We start from the raw sequence: 24941 nt of genomic DNA, 5'->3' as shown, positions 1-24941 counted from the left end.
ACTGACAAACTTTGCCAAGATAGGTGTAATGGTCCTTCAATTTCCTGCTTCACCCAAAAGTATGCCAGAAACTATGAGCTGAAGACAGATGTCCCAATGTTACAGAGGAACTTTGGGTGACTGTCCAGGCAACAGATATCTCTGTCATTTCTAGAATTTTGGAAGTTGCTTACAATGCACTTCCTGTTTATTCAGGTAATATTATATCCTTCTGGGGTCTTTCATGGAGTTGAAGACTAAATAATTATAATTATAGTTTTCCTTAGTTATGACAAAAGTAAATTAGGTACAAAACTTTAGACTCAAAAAATAGGATAGATGATAGAATATTTCTTTAATTTTGCCAAATACAAATAGACTAAATATCGTAACTGTAATTCTTGCTTGATAACTGTTTTGTTATATATAATTTTACTATGTTAAAAGGAAGTTTCCTTTTTGAGTAGACAGAAAAGGGGAAGGGCTGTGGGATGGTCTTTCTGTACGCTGTGAATATGCGTTGCTACCATTGGTTAATAAAGAAGCTGCTCTGGCCTATGGCAAGGCAGAATAGAGCCAGGTGGGAAATCCAAGCTAAGACACAGGGAGAAGGAAGACAGAGTGAGGGGAGACACTGAGCACTGCCCAGGGGAGCAAAATGTAACAGGGCACGGGTAATGCCACAGCCATGTAGCAAAACATAGATTAAGATCGAGGGAGGCGTTGGGGGAGGGGAAAATATGGTTAAAATACATAATTTTTAAATAAGAACCAAATTTTTGAAATTTAATTATCTTTCTGTTTAGTGTTTAGTAATGTAAAGTACATGAACATCATCTGCAGTCTCCCTACAGTGCTATGGGACAACTGGACTCCTTACTTACCAGTTTTTCACCATCCTTCCTCCACCAACTAATTGCTTATTATTATTTCTGTTTTCCACTAATCTCCTTTCCCTTTGAATTTGAACATAAAGATGATGAATCCTTAGCAAGCACATTAACAATATTCCCTAACATAGCACCTAAGAGAGTTTGTGTACTCATTCTATCCCTATGCAAGTTTCAAATGCAAATTAGATATTATGCCTGGACCCAGGAATTTAATCATAAGGGGAAAGTGCTGAAAAAAACATCAGCAAAAGATGTTAAAAGAAGAATGAAACAGGTAGGGGGTTGCCCTAGAAGGCTTTAGCCTACCGTGAATGAACAGCAGAGAGAATTCCCCAAGGAAATGCTACTTGAGCTGAGATTTCAAACAGGGAGAGTACTAAGAAAGCACATGAGTGAAAATGAGCCTTCGAGGCAGGGAAGCAGCATGTGACAGGAAAAAGTTCAGCATGTCTGAAAAATGAAAGCAGAAACAATGACTCGGGGAAGAAGGGAGGTGGGATAGGCTAAAGGATGTGGGGAACAGACCTGAGTACTTTGTAAAGCCTAGGTGCTTTTGTAAATCGTTTATCCTAAAGTACCAATTTTTCTAATCCTCATTCTCTATCTCTATTTTAGAGGTCACTAGATCTATATTAAGCAGACAAAAATAAATTGTGGCTTGCTGAAGAATTTTAAGCAAGAAAGGGTATAGAGTTGGTATGAGTAGATGTCTATTTTGAAACACTGACCAGAAACATGTGTAGTGGGTAGCCATCCCAACATTGGCCTGGAAGTTCCAACCTCCATTGAGGCTTTGGTAATGGTCATGCCCACAAGGTGGGGCGGAGGAGGAAGCAGAAGACCCAAGATAGAGAGGAGGGGCACGCTCTCTTGGATCGGGGACGCTGGACACAGGAGGTAGACTGAGCAGAGTTCTCCAGAGAACACCGCCAGACTGCACCATACCTTTGCCAGACCCTACAACCTATCTCTTCATTTGTAAGTTACCCCACAAAATAAACCTCCCTTTTAACTACATGGAGTGGCCTTAATAATTTCACCAATATCTGGAGCCCAACGTGGGGCAAATTCCAAAGGCCAGGGCAGCTCCCTCCCTCAGCCTCCTGCCCGGCTAGAGGGTACCTAAACCTGCTTGCAAAGTTCCATTTAACCAGGGGACACCTACACGGTTCCATTCCTGAAAAAGGGAACAGCTAGTCCAGTCTCAGTTCCCTAGCTTAGCCCCTAGCCCAGCGAAAACCACTGTGAGTGAGGCATTCCCACTCCTCCCTGTGTCCAGCATCCCCAAACCAAAAGAGAGCCCCCCTCCTCTCTATCTTGGGTCTTCCGCTTCCTCCTCTGCCCCACCTTGTGGGTGTGACCATTACCGAAGCCTCAATGGGGGTTGGAACTTCCAGGCCAATGCTGGGATGGCTATCCACTACAAACATGATATGTAGAATGTCTTGTAGCAGAATATAGATGCTATGGAAAACATCATAATCAGTCAGGTAAGACATGCTGCTACATCAAAGTCAGGTGGTGGCATGGGAAATTAGAGATGTGAACAGATTCAAGAACATTAGCTGTAGGTTATGAGGATGGGGCCGAGAGAAACACTCTTGATGGCAAGTCCATGTGGGATCCTTCTCTCAAGAGAGGGTCTTACATCAGTTTCAAACACATTAAGCTTAAGTGAGTTTAGGGCAGTGATTCCCAACCTGTGGATCACAACTCCTTTTGGGGCCAAATAACCGGTTCATAGGAGTTGTGGATCAGATATCCTGCATATCAGATATTAGTAACTAGCAAAATTACAGTTATGAAGTAACAATGAAAAGAATTTTATGGTTGGGGCTCATCACAACATGAGGAACTGTATTAAAGGGTTGCAGCATTAGGAAGGTTGAGAACCACTGCTTTAAGAAGTAAAAGTACAATGTGTTATCAATTACAGTTGAGTATCTTTGATCTGAAATTCTTGGGACCAGAAGAATTCTAAATTTGAAGAATTTTCAGATTTTCAGAATATTTATATATACCTCTGAGACATTCTAGGAATAAAGCCCTAACCTTAAAACATAAAATCCATGTTTTATTTTACATATACCTATACACATAACCTAAAAGTAGATGCATGCAGTATTTTTAATAATTGTGTGCCGGAGGATCCACATTATTTCTGCCTTCAAAAGGATCTGTGTAAATTAGTCATCTTTGAATCATTGCAAAGACTTCACAATTCAAAAATTAATGTCCATTAAGCTATTTTCTCAATATTTTATCTTTAATTATATGTATATGTAAGGGTAGGGTATGTGCTCAATATGAATGCAAGTGCTCTTGGAATCAGAGTCAGATCTCATGAAGCTGGAGTTATAGACAGTTGTGAGTCATATAACATGGTGCTGGGAACCAAGTTTAGGTCCTCTGCAAGAGCAGTACATGTTCTTAACTGATGAGCCTTCTCCCCAACCCCTCAATATTTAACTAATAAGATTTGTCAAGTATATAATCTCTTCCACTAGCCAGCTTCTAACTGCTACCAATCAAATGAATGAAAATCCAGTCACCTTCAGGACCCCTCCATAATTCTAATGCTTTCATTATTGACCAACATTGACACATCCACTGGTGTTGAAATCTGCCATGACGTTTGCTAGCCCTTGAGGCTTCTGAAATACTACGTCTCCGTGTTTCCACAAAGGGAGATAAAATACTAACTGTGGTGCAGCCAGAATCTTTCCTTTCAGCACAACAGCTGTCAAGTCACTTGGATCACCACTCATGAAAGTTCAGTTTTATCATAGAGATACCTCTACCGCATATATGGGGAAAACAAGGCACAAATTTCATTTAAAATATCCATCAGAGAATGACAGGATCACATTATATTTGGCTATAACAGAGCTGGATTCTTAGTTTTCTGTCTATTGTCTTGGTCACCTTCTTCACGTGTGATGGTCGATCCTGGCTGTCAGATTGATTAGACTCAAACATACCTATGTGTGCACATTTTCAGGTGTCTGTGAGGTTGTTTCTAGAGACAATTAGGCCATGCTGTTCTTGACCAAGTCAATTCTTTAATCTGTGGGTGGATTCAGAATCTGAATGGACTATTAGGATGTGGTAGAACCATGGAAGAATGAGAAGGAAATGCTGGTTTGTTTGCTCTAACAGATCCCTGTCAAGAGTTATTATCATGTTTGAGGATTATTACTTAATCCTCAAAGAAACAAGTTACCATTCACTTTCATGTCAGACACCTGTACAAATGGAGTAAGATAGAAGGATGCCAAGGACAGTGATCATCAAGTCATGGCAACTATTTGCCATACACTGAGAGCGTACTAGGATTTTAAATACCTGGTTCTTCAGTAGCATGCAGAAAGAAACACTGTAGCAAGAAGGCTGAGAAACTGAAAGAAGGTTAACACTAGGAAGAAGTAATGCTAAGAACTAGATTCAAACAGCCTAACTTGAGTCATGTTTGTTGGTTGGGAATCAAAGCTGAGTTCTCAAGCACCCTATACAAATGCTCCACAACTTAATCAAGTCCTTAGTCTCCTTTTCACTTGTGCATATGTATGGGGATGCTGATTAATTTTTGCCAACTTGACACAAACTCAAGTCACCTGGGAGGAGGGGAACTCAACTAAGGAACTGCCTCCATCAGATTGGCCTATGAGATTCTTGTGGTGCATTTTCTTGATTAATGAGTGATGTGGGCAGTGCCAGCCTGAGTTATATAAGGTTGTTCCTGAGTTATACTAGAAGGAGATTAGAGTATGAGCGTCTGTGTGAGCAAGTAAGTAGTGTTCATAGTCTCTACTTCAGTTCCTGCCTCCAGGTTCCTGCCTTGAGTTACCTTCCTCCATGATGGACTATAACCTGTCTTCAATATACCTTTTCCTCTCCACATTCCTTTCCGTTGATGTTTTAGCATAGCAACAAAAGTGAAATGGGACAGATAGGGTCTTGCTAAGTTGTACAAGCTGGCCTTGAACTTGCTCTGTAACCTAGACAGGCTCTATATGTGTGATCCTCCTGACCCAGCCTTGCAAGCAGCTGTACCAGGAGGCACCCTTACATGAGTCTATGCTTTAATTATCTTTAAAACTCAAAATATTTCAGCAATGTTGGTCACAAACCAACATCAGTGTGCAAAGTATTAACTTCTCCCATGAGAAGGGCGTGGGTATCAGATATTACAGAGTCCTGGAATGGCCTCTCAAGTAACTAGAAATTCAAAAAATTAAGCTTCTGTCCATGATGAGAATTTCCTGTAACAGAATGAACTCAATCTGAACATTATGCCCAGTGTCACCTTTTGGAAGGGGAAGGCTGGAGAAGAAAATAGAAACCATCCTACACTCTGGCAGACTTCAAATTAAGAACCTAGGTGGATGGGCCTCAGAATATGGCCAAACTGGCAGAAGGAGTCAAAATCCTCTGAGCCTTCTGTACACCTCACTAAAGTTTTCCAACCTGAGCTACAAAGGAAGGGAGATTGGAAATTTGAGGGAAAAAACTCACAAACTAAGTGGGGCAAAGTCCACATAACCACCAAAGTGATGGGTTGTTGTTTCAAACAGGAAAAAAAAGGCTAGCTTGCATGTACCCAAGTTCTGAAGGGCTCTAAGGAGCCCCTTCTCATGTGAGACTTCATTCCATTCAGTTGAGAACTGAAGCTTTTGGCACTAAAAAACTATAATAAGAAAACTGATGAGGTCTCCATGAGGAGTAAATGAAGATATTATGATGGTCTCCTTAAATGGTAAGGCTTAGCAGTAGTCACAATGATTCAATTGTGATCACTATCATAGATAAATAGCCATTGGGCAGCAGACATGGTTTACACCAGAGCATTTGCTTAGCATGCACAGGACCCTAGGTCAGATTCCTAGTACCCCTGGGAAAGAAGGAAGAAAGAAAGGAAGGAAAGAAGGAAGCGAGGGAGGGAGGGAGGGAGGGAGGAAGGAAGGAAGGAAGGAAGGGAAGAAGGAAGGAAGGAAGGAAGGAAGGAAGGAAGGAAGGAAGGAAGGAAGAAAGGAAGGAAGAAGCCATGCGTGGTGGTTTAAATGAGAAATATTTCCTATAGGCTCATGTATTTGAACAGATCATCACCAGTTTATAGCATTCTTTGGAGAGGTTGTGGAACTTTCAAGAGGTACAGCACTGGAAGCAGGCTTTGAGCCTTTTCTTCTCTGCCTGCCCTTACCTCTGCTCCCTGTGTGTGGTTGAGATCTGATCTTGCCCACATGCCATGTCTGTTCTGCTATTATGGACTCTGGCTCTCTGAAACCACCAGTCAAAGCAAACTCTTTTCTTCCTTGAGTTACTTTGATCATGGAATGTTATCAACAGCAAAGGAAAGGAAATATCACATAAATCTATGGTTTTAGGAAAGAATTCTGAATATAAATGACATGCTGACTCTGTGTCCAGCTCATTTGCAGAGCCAGTGGTGATTTTGTTATTCATGGAACTATAAGGGGTTTTTTTTGTTCCCAGAGAGTCCATGTAAGCCCTGTGTTGGCTTAGGGCCAGCTATGCCATGATCATTTCAGCTCCCCCCATCACCAGACATCTGTAGAGCAGAGGTTTCACCCAAAACTTTACCTTGCTGCTTTTGCATGGTGGTGAAGTCCTCAAAAGTCAGGGTGCGTACAGGAGGTCTCCAGAATGCATAGGTCTCCATGATGGCTTCAAGACCAGTTCTAGAATGAGAACAGCCATATAATCAACTTGTAAGTAATCACAAACATACCCTGACATTTGAAGATGCAAGGTGAGTTGTCTGACATACGACAAGCATTGCGATGCACACCACTAGGCTAATCATTCTGGCAAAGTATGAGATCTGGATGCTGCTACATTGCTGGAGGAAGAACAGAGGGAACTAATTCAGATCTATCACAAAAAAGTCCCTAATCATGGTGAAATTCAGCTCCAGTTTTCCTTCCAAAGAGGCTCAATGGGCATAATAATAAAGTGTATTTAAGGTCAAGGCTATCATGAGTACAGTTGAGCAAAGAGTAGCACTGACTGCTTCTCATGCCACCACCATTACCTCATCATGGCTGACACATCCTGCCCCAGAGCCAACTCCACATCCAGAGTGTGGAAGGCTCAATGAAGCTGTCAAGCTGATGTGACTTCAAAGGTCTCCCAAGTCAACAGAGAAGAGTTGGGCAACAGAAACAGGAGGAGAGTAAACAAGTACACTCAAGTTTTTACTATAGTGAGAAATACCCACCCAAAGGAAAAAGAAAGTATACAACAGGCAAAAAGAACACTCCATATCACCAAATGTATGTCTTCATTTGCAACCTAATAAATAAATGGCCAGTGAGAACCATAAACTGTCAGACTTTAGAAAATACCTAATATTTTTAAATTAAGTTTATTTACAGCTTCTGGTTTACTCATACTGCACGATCTGTAAATCAGACTGTATGCACTCTCTCTCTTTACCATTCAACTAGTCCCTATATGAAGTACTGAAATAACTACCTGGGGGACTTCCAGCATATTGTTGATGATATGCAACATCCTTAAAACAGAATGTTGTTTGGAGCTCTGCTAAAAGCTGTGAGTAGAGTTTTTGAGTATTTTCTATTTTAAAACTGCTTCTTTTCTGTCAGGAAGTGGAGGCTCGGGCATTGTGGGGAGAGTAGAATGGAGTCACAGTGGCATATGTCCCTCCATCGTGAAGTCATCCCAAAGGGCATGATGTGCCTCTCAGCAAGCAGATCTTTCTTACTGAAAAAGGTATGCTCTCTGACCTTCTACTTATGTAATCCACTTGTTCAGCTCTGTTATATGCTAAGAATAAAGTAGGAGGTTTTATTTTAAGTGAAAACAAATACCTTCTCCCTTTAAGTGATGATAATCCCCCTGGCATTCTTGTCAGATGAGCCACTGATAAATTGATGGTCTCTTTGTGTTGGAAAATTTGCTCTCTGAATAGGCTTTACTTGTACATTTCTCTTTCTAAAGGCTTCCCTGGATCTTGGAGGCTTTAAATACACTAATGTTGGCAAACTGAACTCTGTATTTTAAGAAGAGGTTTGCAGGAGAGAGCCGTGCACGGTGTTTATTAGCTGTTAATCTGTGAGAAGCAGGAATAGATGAGATCTCTACTTGGTCTACATTGGTCTTGAATACAGTTCATGGAACTATTTGTGGGTAGAAAGAGCTCAGGCAATTAAGGGAGTTCAGAATAATAAGGGGATAGGCAGATAAAGCCATGTTGAGCCTGGGTGGATAGAAGAAATAGATAGGCCCAGCTTAGATCTGACTGCTTGGTCCTGGAATGTTGGCAGCCCTCCAGAACAGCCTAGGATTCCCTTTAATGGCACAGGAGGCTCACCACAGATGGCAAGGGCTTATTATTCCACCTTCCAGTCCATCTTTTCCAGGGACAAGTGTACAGCATAAGGACAAAAGCTAGCACAAGGACAAAGAGCAATCCCTTCTTGTCTCGTAATAAAGTGCTAGGAAACTGGGAAGTTTCAGCAGCACCACAGTATAATGCCAACACTGTATTTTTTTAGTAAGTAGAATGGGTTTGGTTCCTTTTTCATAATACTATTTCCAAACACTATGGCATGGAAATTTATTTTATTTGAGCTGTCAATTTTATACTATCATGTAATGACTATGTGTCAACTATCAAATTTAACTTCAAAAGAGTAATGGAATCATAGATTTAAAACATAGGGAGATCCATGGATGCAGTGTTCCTATCTCTTCTGGCATGTTTTTCAGTTCATATCCAGCCTCTGTTGATACATTTCCTTGGGAAGGTATTTTGAGTTTTTGTTAGATCTGTTATTAAGCTGCTTCTGACATTTGGCTGAAATTTCTGATGTAAGTCTCATCCTCTGGTGAAGTGATGAGAGTCTCATACATCAACAACAAAGCTGCTGTCTTTCATATCCTCCTCAAGGAGACCTTCCTTAGCCTAAGAATACAGCATGCCATACATAGACTCACCTGCAGCCATTCAGGAGTTCATATAGCAAGGGTTATTCTCATGGCAAAGGAGTAGAGCAACTTCCCCAAATTAGTGACAAAGTATACAACATTATTACTCACACCTTACTATTAAACTATATCTTCTATAGATTTTTAATGTGTAGGAAAAATGTAAATTAGCCTTTAATATGTATTCTCCTACATAGAATGGTAGAAATCTGTTTTTAGATTTTGAATGTTTCCCTTTTTAGAAAAATTAACCCTGTTTATTTGCTATATACCTTATGTTCTATTTGTCTCAAACTCTATCAAGCTTCACTGACTAGATATATGTATTAGAAATCACTAGTAACATATCTCAAAATTTAGGATGGGGCCATGGCACAATTTAATAATCCACCTCTTTCTACAGCTAGCTTGTATGTACTTCAAGGTGTTAGAACCAATGTTTTTCTTTGCTCAAGTGCCCAGCATAATGCTTGCTGTACAGAATGTCTCAATTTATATGCATTGAATTAGTAAACAGGTGTCATTAGTTCATAATTTTAATAAGACAATTTTCTCAATTGACACATGTTGAATTAATTAAGTAGAGGAACTAGTTCATAAATTTTAACTAGGATCCATTCTATTTTTTTTTTCTAAACAAGGTTTTTTTTAGGTTTTTTCAATTTATTTAACTTTACTTTATGTGCATTGGTGTGAAGGTGTCAGATCCCCTAGAACTGGAGTTACAGACAGTTGTGAGCTGCCATGTGGATGCTGGGAATTGAACCCAGGTCCTCTGGAAGAGCAGCCAATGCTCTTAACTGCTGAGCCAGCTCTCCAGCCCCCATTCTATTTTCTTTCTTTTTTTTTCCTGTTTGACTATTTGTCCCTGTGCCTTTTGCAATCTTGGTCTCAACAATTCACACTCTTATAGTCCCTCCTCTTTCTCGACAGTTGGACACCTGGAGCTCCACCTGGGGCCTGGCCTGCATCCACTTCCATCAGTTATTGGATGAGAGTTCCAGCATGACAGTTAGGGTGTTTGGCCATCTGATAACCAGGCTAGGTCAGATCAGGCCTTCTCTCGACCATTGCCAGCAGTCTACAGAGGATGTATCATTGTGTGTTTCTGGGGACCTCTCCAGCACTCTGCCTATTCCTGTTCTCATGTGGTCTTCATTTATCATAGTCTGTTATTCCTTGTTCTCCCTTTCTGTTCTTGATCCAGCTGGGATCTCCTGCTCCCCTAAGCTTTCTTTCCCTCAAAACTTGCCCTTCATTACTCCCACTGTCATCCAGGTTGTTCATGTAGACCTCATCTGTTTCTCTGTCATTGGGTGATCGCTGTGTCTTTCCTAGGCTCCCGTTTTCTAGGTAGCCTCCCTGGACCATTCTATTTTCTAAGCTTAAAATTTAAAAATAAAACAACTTGATTTAAAAATGAAATATCTGAGGATAGAAAGAGTCCTCTAGGGCCAGAGATTGGGGCCTTTTACTCCCTATCTAACTGGGCTTGTGCCTGTTTTGACCTAGGTCTCAGGAAGGTTTCCATTTCCCTCTGGCTTCTTTTGCCCTAGACTTAGAATTTTTGACCTCCCATAGAGTCTGAGTGCCGTATCAGAGTTCAGGCACTTCCATCCTTTGTCTTCTATAAGAATGTTTATCAACTATTCATCAAGGTCTTCCGCTATGAGATGACTACTCAAGGTTTATCTTGTGCTAACTATTGTTCGTTTGCTGTTATCTTGCCCTAATTTTGTGAATTTTTATCTTCAGGCTTAACAAAATGGACAGACTATTCCACAAATGTGAAAATCTGCATTGCGTAGTGTCCGGTTAACACATTCCACATGGTGGGCCTCTGTTGGCTATGGCACAGCATAGACCTGGAGGAATCTCTGAAGCTTCCAATCAGAAACAGTCGAATTGGCCGTTATTCCCTCTTGCTGACTTTTCCTTGTTAGTCCAGTGACAACAGAGGCCACATCTAAACCCTCTTTGTTTAGTCTTTTGGCTGTAACTCCTTCTCTTGTTTCCAAGCTGATTCTCTTTTGACTTGGTCAAGCCAAAAAATATGCTGAAAGGGAAGAAGAGGAAGGAGGCAGAGCTAGCCAAAGAGCTCCTTCACAAATTGATGATGCCTCAAGATCAACTGATCTGGAATTGCAACCAGATTGGAAAGAAATACCCTCCCAATTGCATTTAAAAAAGAAAGACTTCTTTTGAAGTTCAGAAAATAGTTATTATTATTATTATTATTATTATTATTATTATTATTATTAAAGTATCTGTGTGATCCTATTTAGGTATCACTATGCAGAGTTTTCATATTATCCTTGTCTTGAGATAGAAAACTACTTCTTTATCATAGTCTGTTTATTTTCTCTTTATCTCTAAATTATTTTTACTAAAGTTTAACTTCTCCCTATACCATGTGCTGAGACTATTGTGAAAAAGGAGAGCATATGCTGTAGGCTGATACAGCCACTGGTCTTCTCTCAACAGAAAGAAGTTCATGACTAGTCGGGCGGTGGTGGCGCACGCCTTTAATACCAGCACTCGGGAGGTAGAGCCAGGCGGATCTTTGTGAGTTTGAGGCCAGCCTGGTCTACAGAGCAAGATCCAGGAAAGGTGCAAAGCTACACAGAGAAACCCTGTCTCAAAAAAACCAAAAAAAAAAAAAAAAAAGAAGAAGAAGAAGAAGAAGAAGAAGAAGAAGAAGAAGAAGAAGAAGGAGAAGTTCATGACTAAAAGTATCCTAAAGCAGCAGGGATTTTGAAAACCTAAAGAAGTATTTGAACTCTGAAAAAAGTTAGGTAATATAAAAGCAAAACAGACCAGAGATATTGCCCTTAAGGAGTATCCTGTTCAATAAAGACACACACAGAGAGAGAGAGAGAGAGAGAGAGAGAGAGAGAGAGAGAGAGAGAGCGAGCACAATATGAAAAGGACTATTTTACAAACTGTCTGATATACTGGAGATATACAACTGTGCTACAAAGCATTGAACAAGAAGTGTTCACTATACCTGGGAAACTAAAGATTCTACAAAAGATTATCTATTTAACCTAAGTATTAAGTGACATTCTTGGCAATCTTCCATTCAGAACAAGAGGTAGCTTTTGCAGCAGAGTGAACAGTATGTGCAAAGACTTAGCAGTATTGAAGGGAAGGTATGTTCTGGGCACTTAACAAACACCTACAGGATTACTGAAGCTCTGTATGTACAGTGGTGGGGGAGGGGGGTACACAGTGGACACCCAGCACAGATCTAATTACCTTATCTCAAAGTTCTTAATCTATCCTTGCTCCTTTGAGGAAAGGTCAAACATTCCACTTCCCTCTCTTTCAAACTTTTGTGGAATCATCTACAACCTCCAGTTATTTAAGACATTTTCTGTTTAGATACTCTAAAGGACCTTAAATCAGAAGCCTACAATTTGCTTAAGGACAAATCCATTGTGTGAAATTGGCTTCTCTGGGAACAACAATTATGCTACACAATGAAGAAGCCGTTGTCAACAAGCTTCCTTCACTGGTTTTGGAAGAATGAGTAATCAGTGGAAACTTGTTTGAAATTGAATTAAAATTGCTCATCACCTGGTGGTCCCCAGGCATTCCTTTCCCACTATCCTTATTAGAGTTTGGATAAGTTGTAAATGCAGTTCCTGGGCGTTTTCAGTGTCTCAAGCACAATAAAAATTTGTGACAATACTAAACAGGCTAACTAAAACATTAAGTTCCTTTGCATTTGACTGGAATAGTCTAGCTTTGGTATAATGAATGTTACACAAGAGACAGATGAACATTCTAGTTAAGAGCATAGACTCTAAATATAGATTGCCTGGCTTCTAATTAAGGTGCCTTTGACCAAAGTAGGTAACTTCGTCATGCTTAAGTATCTCTAGTTTTAAGATAGAGAAATCTGTATTATCTTATAATGATTTTGACTTAATAAACATAGCTTGGTTGAAAACAAAACTTCTCAAGGCAAGTGAGAAAATAAAACGAAAGGCTTATTTATGATCATTGCTCCAGTTCAAGCAAAAGAAAGCCAGCCATCCTGCTCAAGTGGCAGCCTATTCTAGCAGATACAGTCCTACTTCTCTGGAATTCACAGCTCTGGCTCCAGATCAAATGTGGAAGGAGCATCATGTTACATAATCCCATTTCTCATTTCCTCATCACAAAACGAAAAGCATGTCCCTCAAGCCCTTGTTGGCCTCATTGTCTTACAGGTATTTCCAACTCCAATATACTAGCCGTTAAAAAGACGTCACTGTGTTCAATGACACCATCCTGAGCAGGAGCCATAGATAATAAAACAATTGCCAACATTCCCTGGCAAATCCACATGGCCAAGAGGACAATGGTGGAAACAGTTCATGACAAGAGAGGAGGAAGAAATAGCAAGGCAGAGAAAAGTACTGAGTCCTGGCTAAAAGGCTACAACATGGGATGTGACAAACAGCTAATGCTTGGGTGAACAGGAGGAGTGCAACTGCCAGCAGGAGGAGGACAGAGCCAGCCACCTTGAACGACAAATGCAACAGTGCCTGAGAAGTCCAAAACTGACTGCTTCCATAGACCTGCTGAATGGCAGAAGTCACCCACGCCAGGGATAACAAGAAAGTATGCAGAAATCTACAGGGGCCTGTAAGACTGCCAGGAAAGAGCAGGATGAGGTTGGCTGGGAAACTTCAGCCAAAGGCCCTTGAGGGGACAAACGAAAACACAGCAATTGAGCATGAGGGGGACACTTGGGACGTACTGACAGTTGAGAAAAGGCGAGTGGTCAGCTCATTGGCTCTAAGCTTGCTACTTGAGACTCGTGAACAACGGGGAGCCAGAAGTGGTTGGAGGCATGGTTTCTGCTGCCTGGCCAGCTGTGCCTGCAGAGGACAGGGAAATCATTCTCTGGACTCTGCGACGGGCTAGATTTGCAAATTCTGAAGCCAGTAGCTCAAAACTCAGATTGCCATCAGTGTAAAGGGAAGCACTGGGAGGGTACCTCAACTCTGAGGCAAAAATGGACAACGTGGATCTCAGGTAATATGTGAAGTAATTATTACTGTTATTGGAAACTTATAATTTGATTAGCTAGAAATAACTCTAAGATTGACTTAATTGAAGTCACTGGTATTTTGTCTCTTAAACCTATAAACAGTCACTTCTTCTGTTTAGCTTAATACATAAAGATGTAGGCAAGATACATCAGTTGTTTCCGACAGAGCACTCTATTACCACATGACAGCTAGAGTACATCTACTGGTGCCTTCTGCCCAGTTCTCCAGGGAAAGTCATTTTGGATCAGCAAAAATGAGCCAGGCTGGCGGTAATGTGTAGCTGATTTCTCTCTGTCTCCCCATTCAGGTAATCCCTCACTTTACACCCTTCTTTCTACTGGGCATTATGAGCCTGTAACAGGAGAGGGGTCCTGTCGGAAACCAGAAAGTCATTCTTCACTCTATAGGCATGGCCTTGGGACAGCAGCCGCTGCGAGTGAGTTTGAGGAAAAGCTTTACTCTTGAAAAGGGGCCATAAGATCTGCCTCAGAGCTCAGGCAGGCCTGTGTTTCCTAGATCCCTGGAGAAGGGCACCCACAAAATTTCAGTGTCTGTAAGTCTCAGACAAGGAGGAGTTCCCAGAGGCAGAGTTAAGGCAGAATGAAGTTTCTCTACCACCATTCAAGAATAATTCCTTCAGTGAAGTAGTGATGTCACTGAACATCCTTCTCAACACTCGAATCTCTCCACTCTCATGCTGCAATGCCTAGCAACCCCTGAAATATGTATATAGGAACAAAATTACGAAAGACTTCCACCAACCACACTCACAGCCAACATAACTAGTTCAGAACATTCAGAGAGCATCTCATGTCTTCCTGCAGGTCCTATGAGTGACAATCTGCTAAAGAAACTACTTTCGTGTGTAAATCAGCCTCCATGGCACATGACCCCTCTCCAGCTCCTCCTGAGTGTAGAATTAAGGTGCCTGACTCAAGCTTCCAATGATGGAGGTTATGTTCACAGAGAAGAACATAACCTCCTCAAATACCGCACAACTCCAAGGGCTACAGAAGGGTCAGTCTACCTGGAACCTGGCATGGGATCAGCAGCAGTAGCTTCTGGAGTGCCATGTCAGCTAGACATAGACAGAGGAAGTCATGAGGCGTGCATTGCTGTAGATACAATGGGCTTGGTGGTAAAGATCAAATCCAAGGGCAAAGGCAGGAATGAAGGGTACTAAAGGGAGAAACTCTGCAGAGGTACCTCTTCTCTTCACCTTCATGACTCTCTTCTTGCCTTTGGTTCATGCTTCTCAGTACTGCATTCACTCTTTAAGGCATAATTTCACTTCTCAGGACACTCCTAGGTGGCCTTGCTCAACCAAACTTTATTACGCCTTAACTCTACTTCTGGGAACTCCTCCTTGTCTAATACTTACAGACACTGAAATTTTGTGGGTGCCCTTCTCCAGGGATCTAGGAAACACAGGCCTGCCTGAGTTCTGTGGCAGATCGTATGGCCCCTGGATGTGTGTGGTTATGCAACAACTTAGTCAAATCAGAGTCTAACAGAAGTAAACAGGCTCATATATGAATCTGAATTGTCCTCAGTTTTTGTAACTAGTCACATACCCTTTATTCTTCCTGCTCCTTCTGCATCCAAACCTAGCCCATGGCTTCTGGTCTCCTTGATTTGCCACTGGTTGGAATGAGGCTTTCTTAAGTTCCCTTTTTAATTTATCTCCCACTCATCAATTCTGTTCTGTAACCAATGAACAATTTCTATTTTATTCTGTACACCTGGCACTGAGAGGGAAGAGATACCTAAGAGAATAAACTCAAAAGTACAGTTCTGAATTATTGACTCAATCAAGAGAACAACATAGGAATCTAACACAGTGGAGACCAAAATACCAATATTATGGCTGATAAAATTGTCTGGAGATCACAGGACAAGTGTAGGGCTGAGTGAGGGGGCCAGGACTCCCCTGGAAGATACTGACTTCCAACTTTACAGGCATCATCTGCTAGGTTTACCACCCAGCAGGAAGCCTGAGATGTGCACTCAGGGTGCAAGCAGGTCCTGGGGGTGGGGTCCTCCTTCCAGACCCAGCCATTGCATCAGCCACCAGTTCTGATGAGAAGTTGAAGAAAAATACAGTTCTAGAAGCCAGGAGCACTTTTTTCTACAGATCTCTGTTTTTTAAGGCAAAGAATGGAAGCCAGAGTGTTTAGCCATTGCTCTGTACTCTTCTGTATATTTTAGAAGGAGCTTGTCATCTGGGCCACACTCTGATGGGACTCAGTGTGAGAGCCTCACAGGCTGAGACACTGCCAGAGGCATCAGTGGAAAGAACAGTGGGTGGTTGCATCCTCCCCATCCTTCCTCTCCTCCCTACTCCAGCCTCTGGACTTTGCTGGGATGGATTGAGATCGACAAACCTGAACGTGTTTTGGTTTGAGGTTTGGCAAACTCTGTAACTCCAAAGTATTCCACAAATGTTTTGTGTTCTGCAAAACCAAAAAACATTGGCCAAGCACTTTCGCCTCTAATTTTTAAGCCCATGTGTTTTTAAAGGAAATGTAATCCGTATGTTTTAGTAACATTTATATGCAACTCATCAAGCCAAGCTCCTCCGCATGAGTCATTTGATGTCTAAAATGCATGGAGAGAAACAGAGGTTGAGAAGAACTGTGTTAGCATGAGAAAGGCCACAGACGAGATGCTGGACAGAAGATGATACACTGGTCCTGATGTTAGCTCAGAGCCAGCAGGTCCCAGATTCGCAAATGATTCTCCATATACTCACCTATCCATCTTTCCCATCTACATAATGACATTAAAAGTCCTTGCCTACATCAGATCCTGAAGCCAGCTAGTGAGAATTAAATCACTAGGCAGCTAATGAAATAATTAGGTAATTTTGAATTTTTGAAACAGGAAAAACATTCAGAACTTTTATAATTGCCTTAGCAAGTCTATTGTAATGTAGTTTCCCAAAGTGCTGGAGAAAGAAGTTATACATTCCTGCCTCATTGTAAGACATCGAGAGGGCATCCCTGATTCACCTGCTAGAAAGGTTCAGCTTGGTTTTGTGTCTCCAAATAGGAGACACTTGTTTATAGAGGGTATAAAGTAGATGGTGAAGCTATGAGCCGTAGTCTACAAACACAGGCTAAGAGTGCACAGGTGGCTTTATTTGAGACTGAAACAGTTCTGGGTGGTTGGATAATATTTGTAGCAGAAGCATTCCATTCCCAATATCTATTGGAAGTGAGTCAAGTCACGGATGGGATGCTAGCATGATAGCCTGGGATGCACAGCTCTGAAGTCAGGCAGACACAGTTGTTCACCAGCACTTTGCTCTGGAATAGTAGAAAAGCTGCTTACCTCCTGCATACCTCAAACCTTTTTAAGATGCAGGTTTGAAAAATAGAGAAAAATAAAGGATGAGCCCCCCCAAAATGGTAAGTGTTCACTTGCAGTTAACTGAGACAATTACTAATTGTCCTTAAAGTAACCTGTACTGTGGAGGCGGGGGGTGGTAATTTACTTTAATCAAAACATTGCAGTTCAAGTACTGCAGTATGATAACTCAGCATGTGGGCACAATGTGTAATAGTCAAATCAGGACAGTATTTCCTTCTCCTTAAACACTTCATTTCATTGGATTGGGAAGTTTTGAACTCTTCTAGAGTTATAAAATATGTTCTAAACTATGAACTTCAGTTATCCTATAATGCTGTGGCATATTAGGACTTTTTCCTTTGTGTATTTCTGCATTTCCTGCTTTCTCCTGTCCCTCCTTACTCTCTCCCTCTAACTTCCAGTAGCAACTCTTCTCCTCAGTTCTACAAAATCAACCATTTTAAGTTCTGCATTTGTAACATGCCACTTGGGTTTTCATGATGGTTTATTTCACTTAATGTCCTTCAGTCCCATTGATTCACAAATGACAGGACTCTATTCTTTTTTTTTTTTTTTTTAATGTGGCTTGCAGGCTTTGTATGACATAAAAAAGAAAGAAATTTTCACACTGTAAGAAATAAATTAAGCATTGAAATGAACTAGTGCCTGACTTCAGAGCTCTGCACCCTGCACTATTTTGTGCTAGCCATGTGTCCTTGATTTACCCATAGTTCCACTTTCAAGGAGTCCTATAGAGAAGAGGAACCCACCAAGCAGGCCAAAAAAAAAATAAATAAATAAGCATCTTCATTGAACAGCACAACATTCACTGTCCTCCAGGATTGGGATTCCAGCTCAGAAGTCCTCAAAACTTCCTGGCCAGTGGCAAATACTTCACTGGGCAGTCCTAATCTCAAGGTGGAAATGGGATTCAGTTCCTGGAGCATAGATTCAATGTTGATCAACACATGGTATTTTGCTATACCTAGGCACCTCCCATCCCATGTTGCTGAGACACAGTTACAAAGAGGTCCTCACTCTGGAGCCACAGGGCCTCCTCAATAGTCAAACATAGCAAACACATACTTGTCTTTGCTTTCTGCAACCCCCCCCCCACATACACACACCTCATCATAGCATTTTATCATTGACACTAACCCCAGCCACCCTATAGAAACAGTTTTGACTCCCACTTGACCTCCTGATTGAATTTTTTTTTTTACCAAAAATTGACATATTTTTTTGCTTTCTATGAAACATGGGCATGAACAGTCTAAGAGGGCAATTTCCAAGCTATCTTCTACTGTAGCTTCCAAGAGTAGGGTGCCTACCAACAGGAAGCACTAGCTGAGGAATTAAAATCAACTTTAGGAAAGTAATTTGGCCAATACTCCAGATTACAAGGTCTCCAGTGGAAGGCAAAGGGAGGAAGAGGAGAGCATGCACTATGCATCTTTAAGAAAAATAAACAAATACTAAATACTACTCGAGACCACTCCCCAAAAACAAAGGAACAGATAAATAAATAGCACAGACATGTTTGGCCCTGGAGACATATATTTGTGTATAGAAAAGAAATTCTTACCCTGGGAGATGAGATCTCTCCAAAAATATAAAGAAAACTGCAGGCTTATTAAGAAAACTGTGCAGCTGCTCATGTGTATGGCCACACTTACGTACTAGGAGCCCACAGAACCCTGAAAAGCCATCCATGGACTCCAAGCTACAGGTTTTGAATACCCTTACCATACACGACCTACCTACCATGAGTGAACCATCACTTTTTAACACCTTATCACTCACTAGGTCTTCAAGGAGCTCAGAGTAAAGAATCTTAGAAATGAAGAAAAGGAAGATGCTATTGTGACCTGGAATATGAGTTAATGGTGGGGAACATCTGAGACAGAATGAATGTGTGTTTGTTCTTTATTGGTTAGGCTTTGAAGGTAAAGACCTTTGTGGAATAGAAAATTTGACCAGGAGTCACTCTCTCACTGAGTTCTACAGAGCTTTGCCATTAATGTGTTACCTAGAACACATTACTTAATGTTGCCATCTAAAAACTGAAAGATTGACTGAATTGTATGTTACTCAACTGATGTGACCTTATGGATTTTGAGACAAACAAATTTTATAGGAACCTAGATGTGTGTTGAACATAAAATAAGAGTCTAGTAAAGAAGTGTTTTTACAAAGCATTTTGTTAAAGAAATAATGACCATAGGTGGTTTGTAACATGTCTATGGTATAGTGACTCATTGCTTGGTGAAGGCACATTCTAAGGAATGTCATTTTGTGGTTTAGTCATTGTGTACACACTATAGAATGTCCTCACACAAATCTCGACATATGCCCACTACACACCTTTACTGTAAATTAGATCCCATCACACATGGGGTCTGTTCATGCTGAAACATTGGTCTGTAGTACTTGATTAGATAATGCATCACATATTTCATGGAGTAGTTCTAAATATAAATTGTTGGTTTGTCCAAAAACTGCTGTAGAGAGAATACCAAAGATAATTCCTGACAATCTGTTGTCCATATGTAAAGCAATCCTTGCCGATTATGAAAGAAGTCTGATGCCTGATGAAAGTCAATTGCATTGCAGTGCCTGTGTTACATCAGACATATGCACCACACTCGCTCAACCTGTATTGTCTGTAGCTGATGAATTTCCCTACTTGGAGACTGTGGATATGTCTAGTTTCCCTAGCCATCTCAGGTGTCTCCTAACTTGCCATAGATAACAGATTTTCATTTTATGTAGGAAGTCATTTGGATAAAAGGAAGTCTTACCAGTAAGAAAAGCAGTACAGTCTCTAAGGCATTTGACAACAGGACAAAATGATCCTGTGAACATCTGCAACTCCTGGAACTGATGGAGCAGGTCATAAAGAAAGGTAGGGTTCCCCTTCATCACTGAAACCTCCCTTTGCTGTAACAGATGGAGACTATTGCAGAAAACCACAACTGACCAAAAGGCAAAGTCCCTGCTGATGCATGTATATATAAAGGTGACTGAAATATTTTAAGAGTCAGAAGAACAGGAAATTTGCTTTGAGATTGTGTCTCCTAGAGATATCAGAGAAGGTACACACATGAAGTCTCATCAGCATAGGTACCTCAACATGACCTGAACAAGAATAACATGAATAGGTTTGCTAATGTAGAAGAAAGAAAGCTCATATCCCTAAATCAAGAACTATAGGCCTGTAAGGAATGCTGAGCCAGGGAGATATAGTCCTCCTGCAGAGAGGAGCACACCAAGTGGTTATACAATACCAAACAGTCAGCATGAAAACATCCATACACATAACTTTATACAGACTGAGCAGGTTGTATTTGTATACTTACAAATATAACACACAACGCACGTGCACATTCACGTGTGGGCACACACGCACACAACAACTGAGAAAAGGGACAAAGAATTTTAAAGAGAGCAAGGGGAGAGTGCATGGAAGGATTTGGAGGATGGAAAGGAATGGGAGGAATGGTGTAACTATGTTATAATCTCAGAAAATAGAAAAGCTATTTTTTAAAAAGGGGAAAAAAGCAAGGTGGTATTATAGAAACACTCCCCCTTAATGAAGTCAAAAGTGTACGTGTCTTGGGGGACTACTTCCTAGTAATAAGATGATTACATTTGTTTTTACAAATTTCAACCCATAAAGGTTGTAATTTTCTGAAATCTTTTATTTTTCAGAAATGTAAAGTGCCTGAGACACTACTGCAGCCAATACAGTCATCTTCAGATACCAGAAAACTTCACCAACCCACCAATAACAATAAGTGACCATGTGGCTTGCTTGACATGGACGGAATCACACAGCATAATACAGGGGGTAAAGCAGCATGAAGGATTTGTTATGGTAATTTAAGTTGTGTGAGAAAGAGTTTGAAAGATGTGCCTTTCGTGGGAGAGGAGTTGGGGATTCTTGGTTGGAAAGATTTCTCTTTCCCAGAGTTAATGTAGTTCTAGATATTCAGGCATTCTCTGGGAATCCAGAGCCAAGGGCCACCAACAAGATATAGGGAAAATAATTTCAAAAAGAAAAGAAGCCAATAAGTCTCTTGTCCTGCTGATCTTACCTGTTTCTTCCAGAATCTCTGAATCCTTTAGCAAATGGATTTCGGTCAATTTTTAATCTGGTGATCTGGAAATAAACAAATAAATATCAATTGTTTTCATATTAGCCAATTTCCTTTTGTGTTAACTCCTAGAAAATTAACAAAACTCACTCTATTAATAACATCTGTTGTTTTTATTTCGTTTCCTTTTAGTTAGAGATTTAAATTTCAGCTTGTCATAGGGCTTGGGCCTGGCACCCAGATGTGTGACTCACTTCTTTCTGACGACCAAGGTTTGTCCTGTATGTGACTCTGATCTCACTTCTCCTCCCTGTCCTTGCCCCCAAACCAATGATAAACTTTGTGTGTAGATGGACCCAGAAAAAGAAAATTGAATGATGGTGAGGTCCATGGTTGGTGACACACGGGAGGCACTTCAGGAGTGCTTGTTGAATGAACACTGTGTAAGGGAATGAGTGATGGATAGATGATTACATTCATCGATTCAGCCCAGTAAACTACCAACAGACAATCAGCTTCAGCCTGAGGGAACCAAATAATTGGCTACATTTCCCATGTAACATAATATGTGCCTTTCCTGCTATCAGAAACTGCTTATTTAATGACCTGAAATGTTTGTAGAAATGACACAAAAAGCAGCTCAGATTTATCCAAAGTAGGGAGGTTCCTCAAATATGAATGGAGCCACATGAAATACATCTCATTCAGTCTCCAAGACTCATTAGCCAATGAGAAAGAGCGAAGAGGAGGCTGTGCAGCCTGGGCAAAGCCAGCACATTCACTTGCGCCACCCTCTTGGCCAGGTCCTCAGAGGCCATCCACTTTTTACCCCCTCTTAGCACATCAGACCCCTCCACGGAATCCTGTCTTAGTCCCAATAAACCCTGACACAGTTGGATATATCACCCTAATGCTTCTAGACTAGAAAAAGCCTGAACAACATATTCCATATGAGTCCTAGTGTTTTTACTTCCAGTCTTGGTCACGGGAGGCATTTTGATACCTTTGTGTCTGAACCAAATGTAAATGACTTGCTCTACCCAAGACACAGACACTCGGGCTTCCAGAGGCCAGTAAGCTTTATGGCCCGTTTTAAAAATTAAATTATACACATTCTTCAAGATCTGACTCTCCTACTATCTCCAAGGTAAAGACACAGAGCCTTTCAACTTGATGATTTCTCAGAAATTTTCAGGCTATTTTGAAATTTCAGGCTAATTTGAAAATGCTTTATGAAATTACTTTTCCAGTATCTCATTGGGGGTCCTTGGCTCCTGATTCCCAGAGAGTGCTCATTCCTGTACTCTGATCTCATACACTGCAATCACATTGATTCATGGGACGAGAAATGGGTAATTTAGTCAAGAATCCCTAAGTCCCCTTTCCACAAAAGGGACAGCTTCCAAATTCTTTCCTACACAACTTGAAGGCTGGAGAGCTCAAAAGAATAAAAGAGACTCTGAAAAGCCAATCTAGAAATACGAAAATCTCATTGTTTAAGGGCAGACTTAGATTGCTGCTAACTGCAAAACACATTCTCACTAAGACAATGAAAGCTGGCTCCTCTGCTGCAGCTCTTTCCTAGTCCTTCTTTCTTCTCACCTCGTCAGAGTGGAATTTCCTCAAGCCACAGATTTTAAAATGTCTTTAAAATGCAATGTGAGATTCTCACAAATTTACTCTGACTTAAAAGCACCATGCTGGCTTCAAGGTTACTTTGCTCCCTAAACATGCCATGCCTCTAGAATGGCGCACTAATAATGTAGCAAAGGCAATTTTACATCTATTTTATAGACCAGAGCAGGAGCCTAAAGGTTTGGCTTTCTGAAGTCCAGTGTCTACCATGTGAATACTGTATTGAATTTAAAGAGTGCCACTGCCTTTCTGTGTTTGACTTAAAATCGGTTCTTTCTTCCCCCATAACCCACTGCAATAAACCACACGCCATATTTTCTTTTCAAGTTGGGGTTATAATATTTTATTTTCTCTTTCAAGTTGGCTTATCCTGTCCAACTCATTTATGACAGTGGTTTCTGATATACAATTGCACTGCCGTGTTTGGGGTACCTCCACAGACCCCTGTAAATATAACGACATTCAAGTTCATGGCCTGAGAGAAATAGTTGAAAATCTGATTCCCCCAGCTGAGTGTAGCCCAGGCCAAGGGATCTGTATGGAAATTTAATAGAAAGGGTCCAAAGATGTTGGGGAAAATAACACTCCTGTACTTGTTCCAACAATTTTAATGAGAGGTCTAGAGATTTATGAAGAGTGTAGTGGTGATGGTCGTTATTCATCAAATATCTTTGGTGTGCTAAAGGTGACAGGTGACACCGGTGACAGCTTTGGTGAGTAGTCAGCATGTGGCTGTGTTGCCTCTTTGCTCTTAAGAAGCTTATAATCTAGAAGAACAAAAGGCAGACTTGCACAGTAGTAACCCCAGAAAGCAGATCATAATTAGATCCACAACCAAAGCAAATTAGCCTGAAACTTCCTGAGGAATCAGTAAATTCCAAGACTCCAAGTCTTTACCTTAGAGGTAGTAGAAGAGCCAGACCTCAAAGAATTGCACAATTTCATTTTTATCCATAAATTGGCCATGAGGTTTGCTGTCCCCTGGAGGACAAGGATGAGTAGAAGGTGAGTGTTCATCAAGTAGAAGTTGAGAATTCTCTCTTTCTCCTTCCATAATGGAGACAAAGAGTAAGTGAAAAGTTGGATCGCCTGTGCCTGTTTTCCCACTCAGATTGAAACTTAGAAGGTGTGGTGGGGAAACTCAGAGAGCCTGGCAAGGAGACACCATATGTATGTGGAGGTAGCTAACAGTAATACAAACATGCTACAGACTAGAGAGCTAAACAGAAGAGTTGGATGAGTCCTGGTGGAAAGCTGGACGAAGAAAGAGACCCAAGAGGCAAGAAAACAATGTTCCACTTCAGCATTTTTCTCACAGAGTGTCAGCTCCAGGGACCCAGCAACAGACCCACTAGCAGCCATGAGGACATATAAACCTCTCACTTTCACCCCTGTGTATGCACCATACAAGCAGAGGCCAGACGTCCACTGGGGGAAGAGGAAACTAACCTACGCACCCAAATCAAATCAAGTATGCTAAGAGATATAAACTTCAAATAGAAATGCAGAAATGCAAAAGTGTGTATTCCCCTACCCTACTCTATTACAGGTGAGGGTCTTTTAGGGAAAAAGGCTACACAAAATTATATGTATATATAAAAATTATATATGCATATATATACATATGTATGTACATATATGTGTGTATGTATATATATGATGCAAAGAGGAATGAGAGAACATTTCAGTGATTTCCAACTCCATGTCATAGTACGTTTTACCAGTGAGATATAAATATGTCTTCTCACCTCCTTGCCACAGGCCAACTATATTCTTGACTAAACTACTCTAAATGGTCTTAAAACTGACCTCCTTCTTTCTACTTCCTATCCAGTCTAAACAGCAGCCTGAGTGATCTGCATTTGCACATTCCTACAGTGTGCTGGTTTTTTCCCAGTGACTACCCCTGTACAGAATTCAATCCATCCTCCTTGACTAGCATTGCAGGGCCAGTAAGCTCTGGCTCCAGC

General features: G+C 41.0%; 1 protein-coding gene across 1 annotated transcript in view; it reads right to left on the bottom strand.

The window, feature by feature from the left end:
• The window catches only part of Tbx15 (T-box transcription factor 15), a 106673-nt gene that overhangs the window by 8851 nt on the left and 72881 nt on the right, over positions 1 to 24941 (bottom strand). The window contains exons 6-7 of the mRNA XM_036191173.1: positions 21337 to 21401; positions 6474 to 6571 (exon numbers count right to left, since the gene is read on the bottom strand). Coding sequence (XP_036047066.1) covers positions 6474 to 6571; positions 21337 to 21401 — 163 coding nt within the window. The remainder of the gene's footprint in view (positions 1 to 6473; positions 6572 to 21336; positions 21402 to 24941) is intronic.

Source organism: Onychomys torridus, chromosome 6 (assembly GCF_903995425.1).
Source record: "Onychomys torridus chromosome 6, mOncTor1.1, whole genome shotgun sequence".
Classification (NCBI taxonomy): domain Eukaryota; kingdom Metazoa; phylum Chordata; class Mammalia; order Rodentia; family Cricetidae; genus Onychomys; species Onychomys torridus.
The sequence above is the reverse complement of the archived record's forward strand: the minus strand, read 5'-3'. Positions and strand labels throughout refer to the sequence as shown.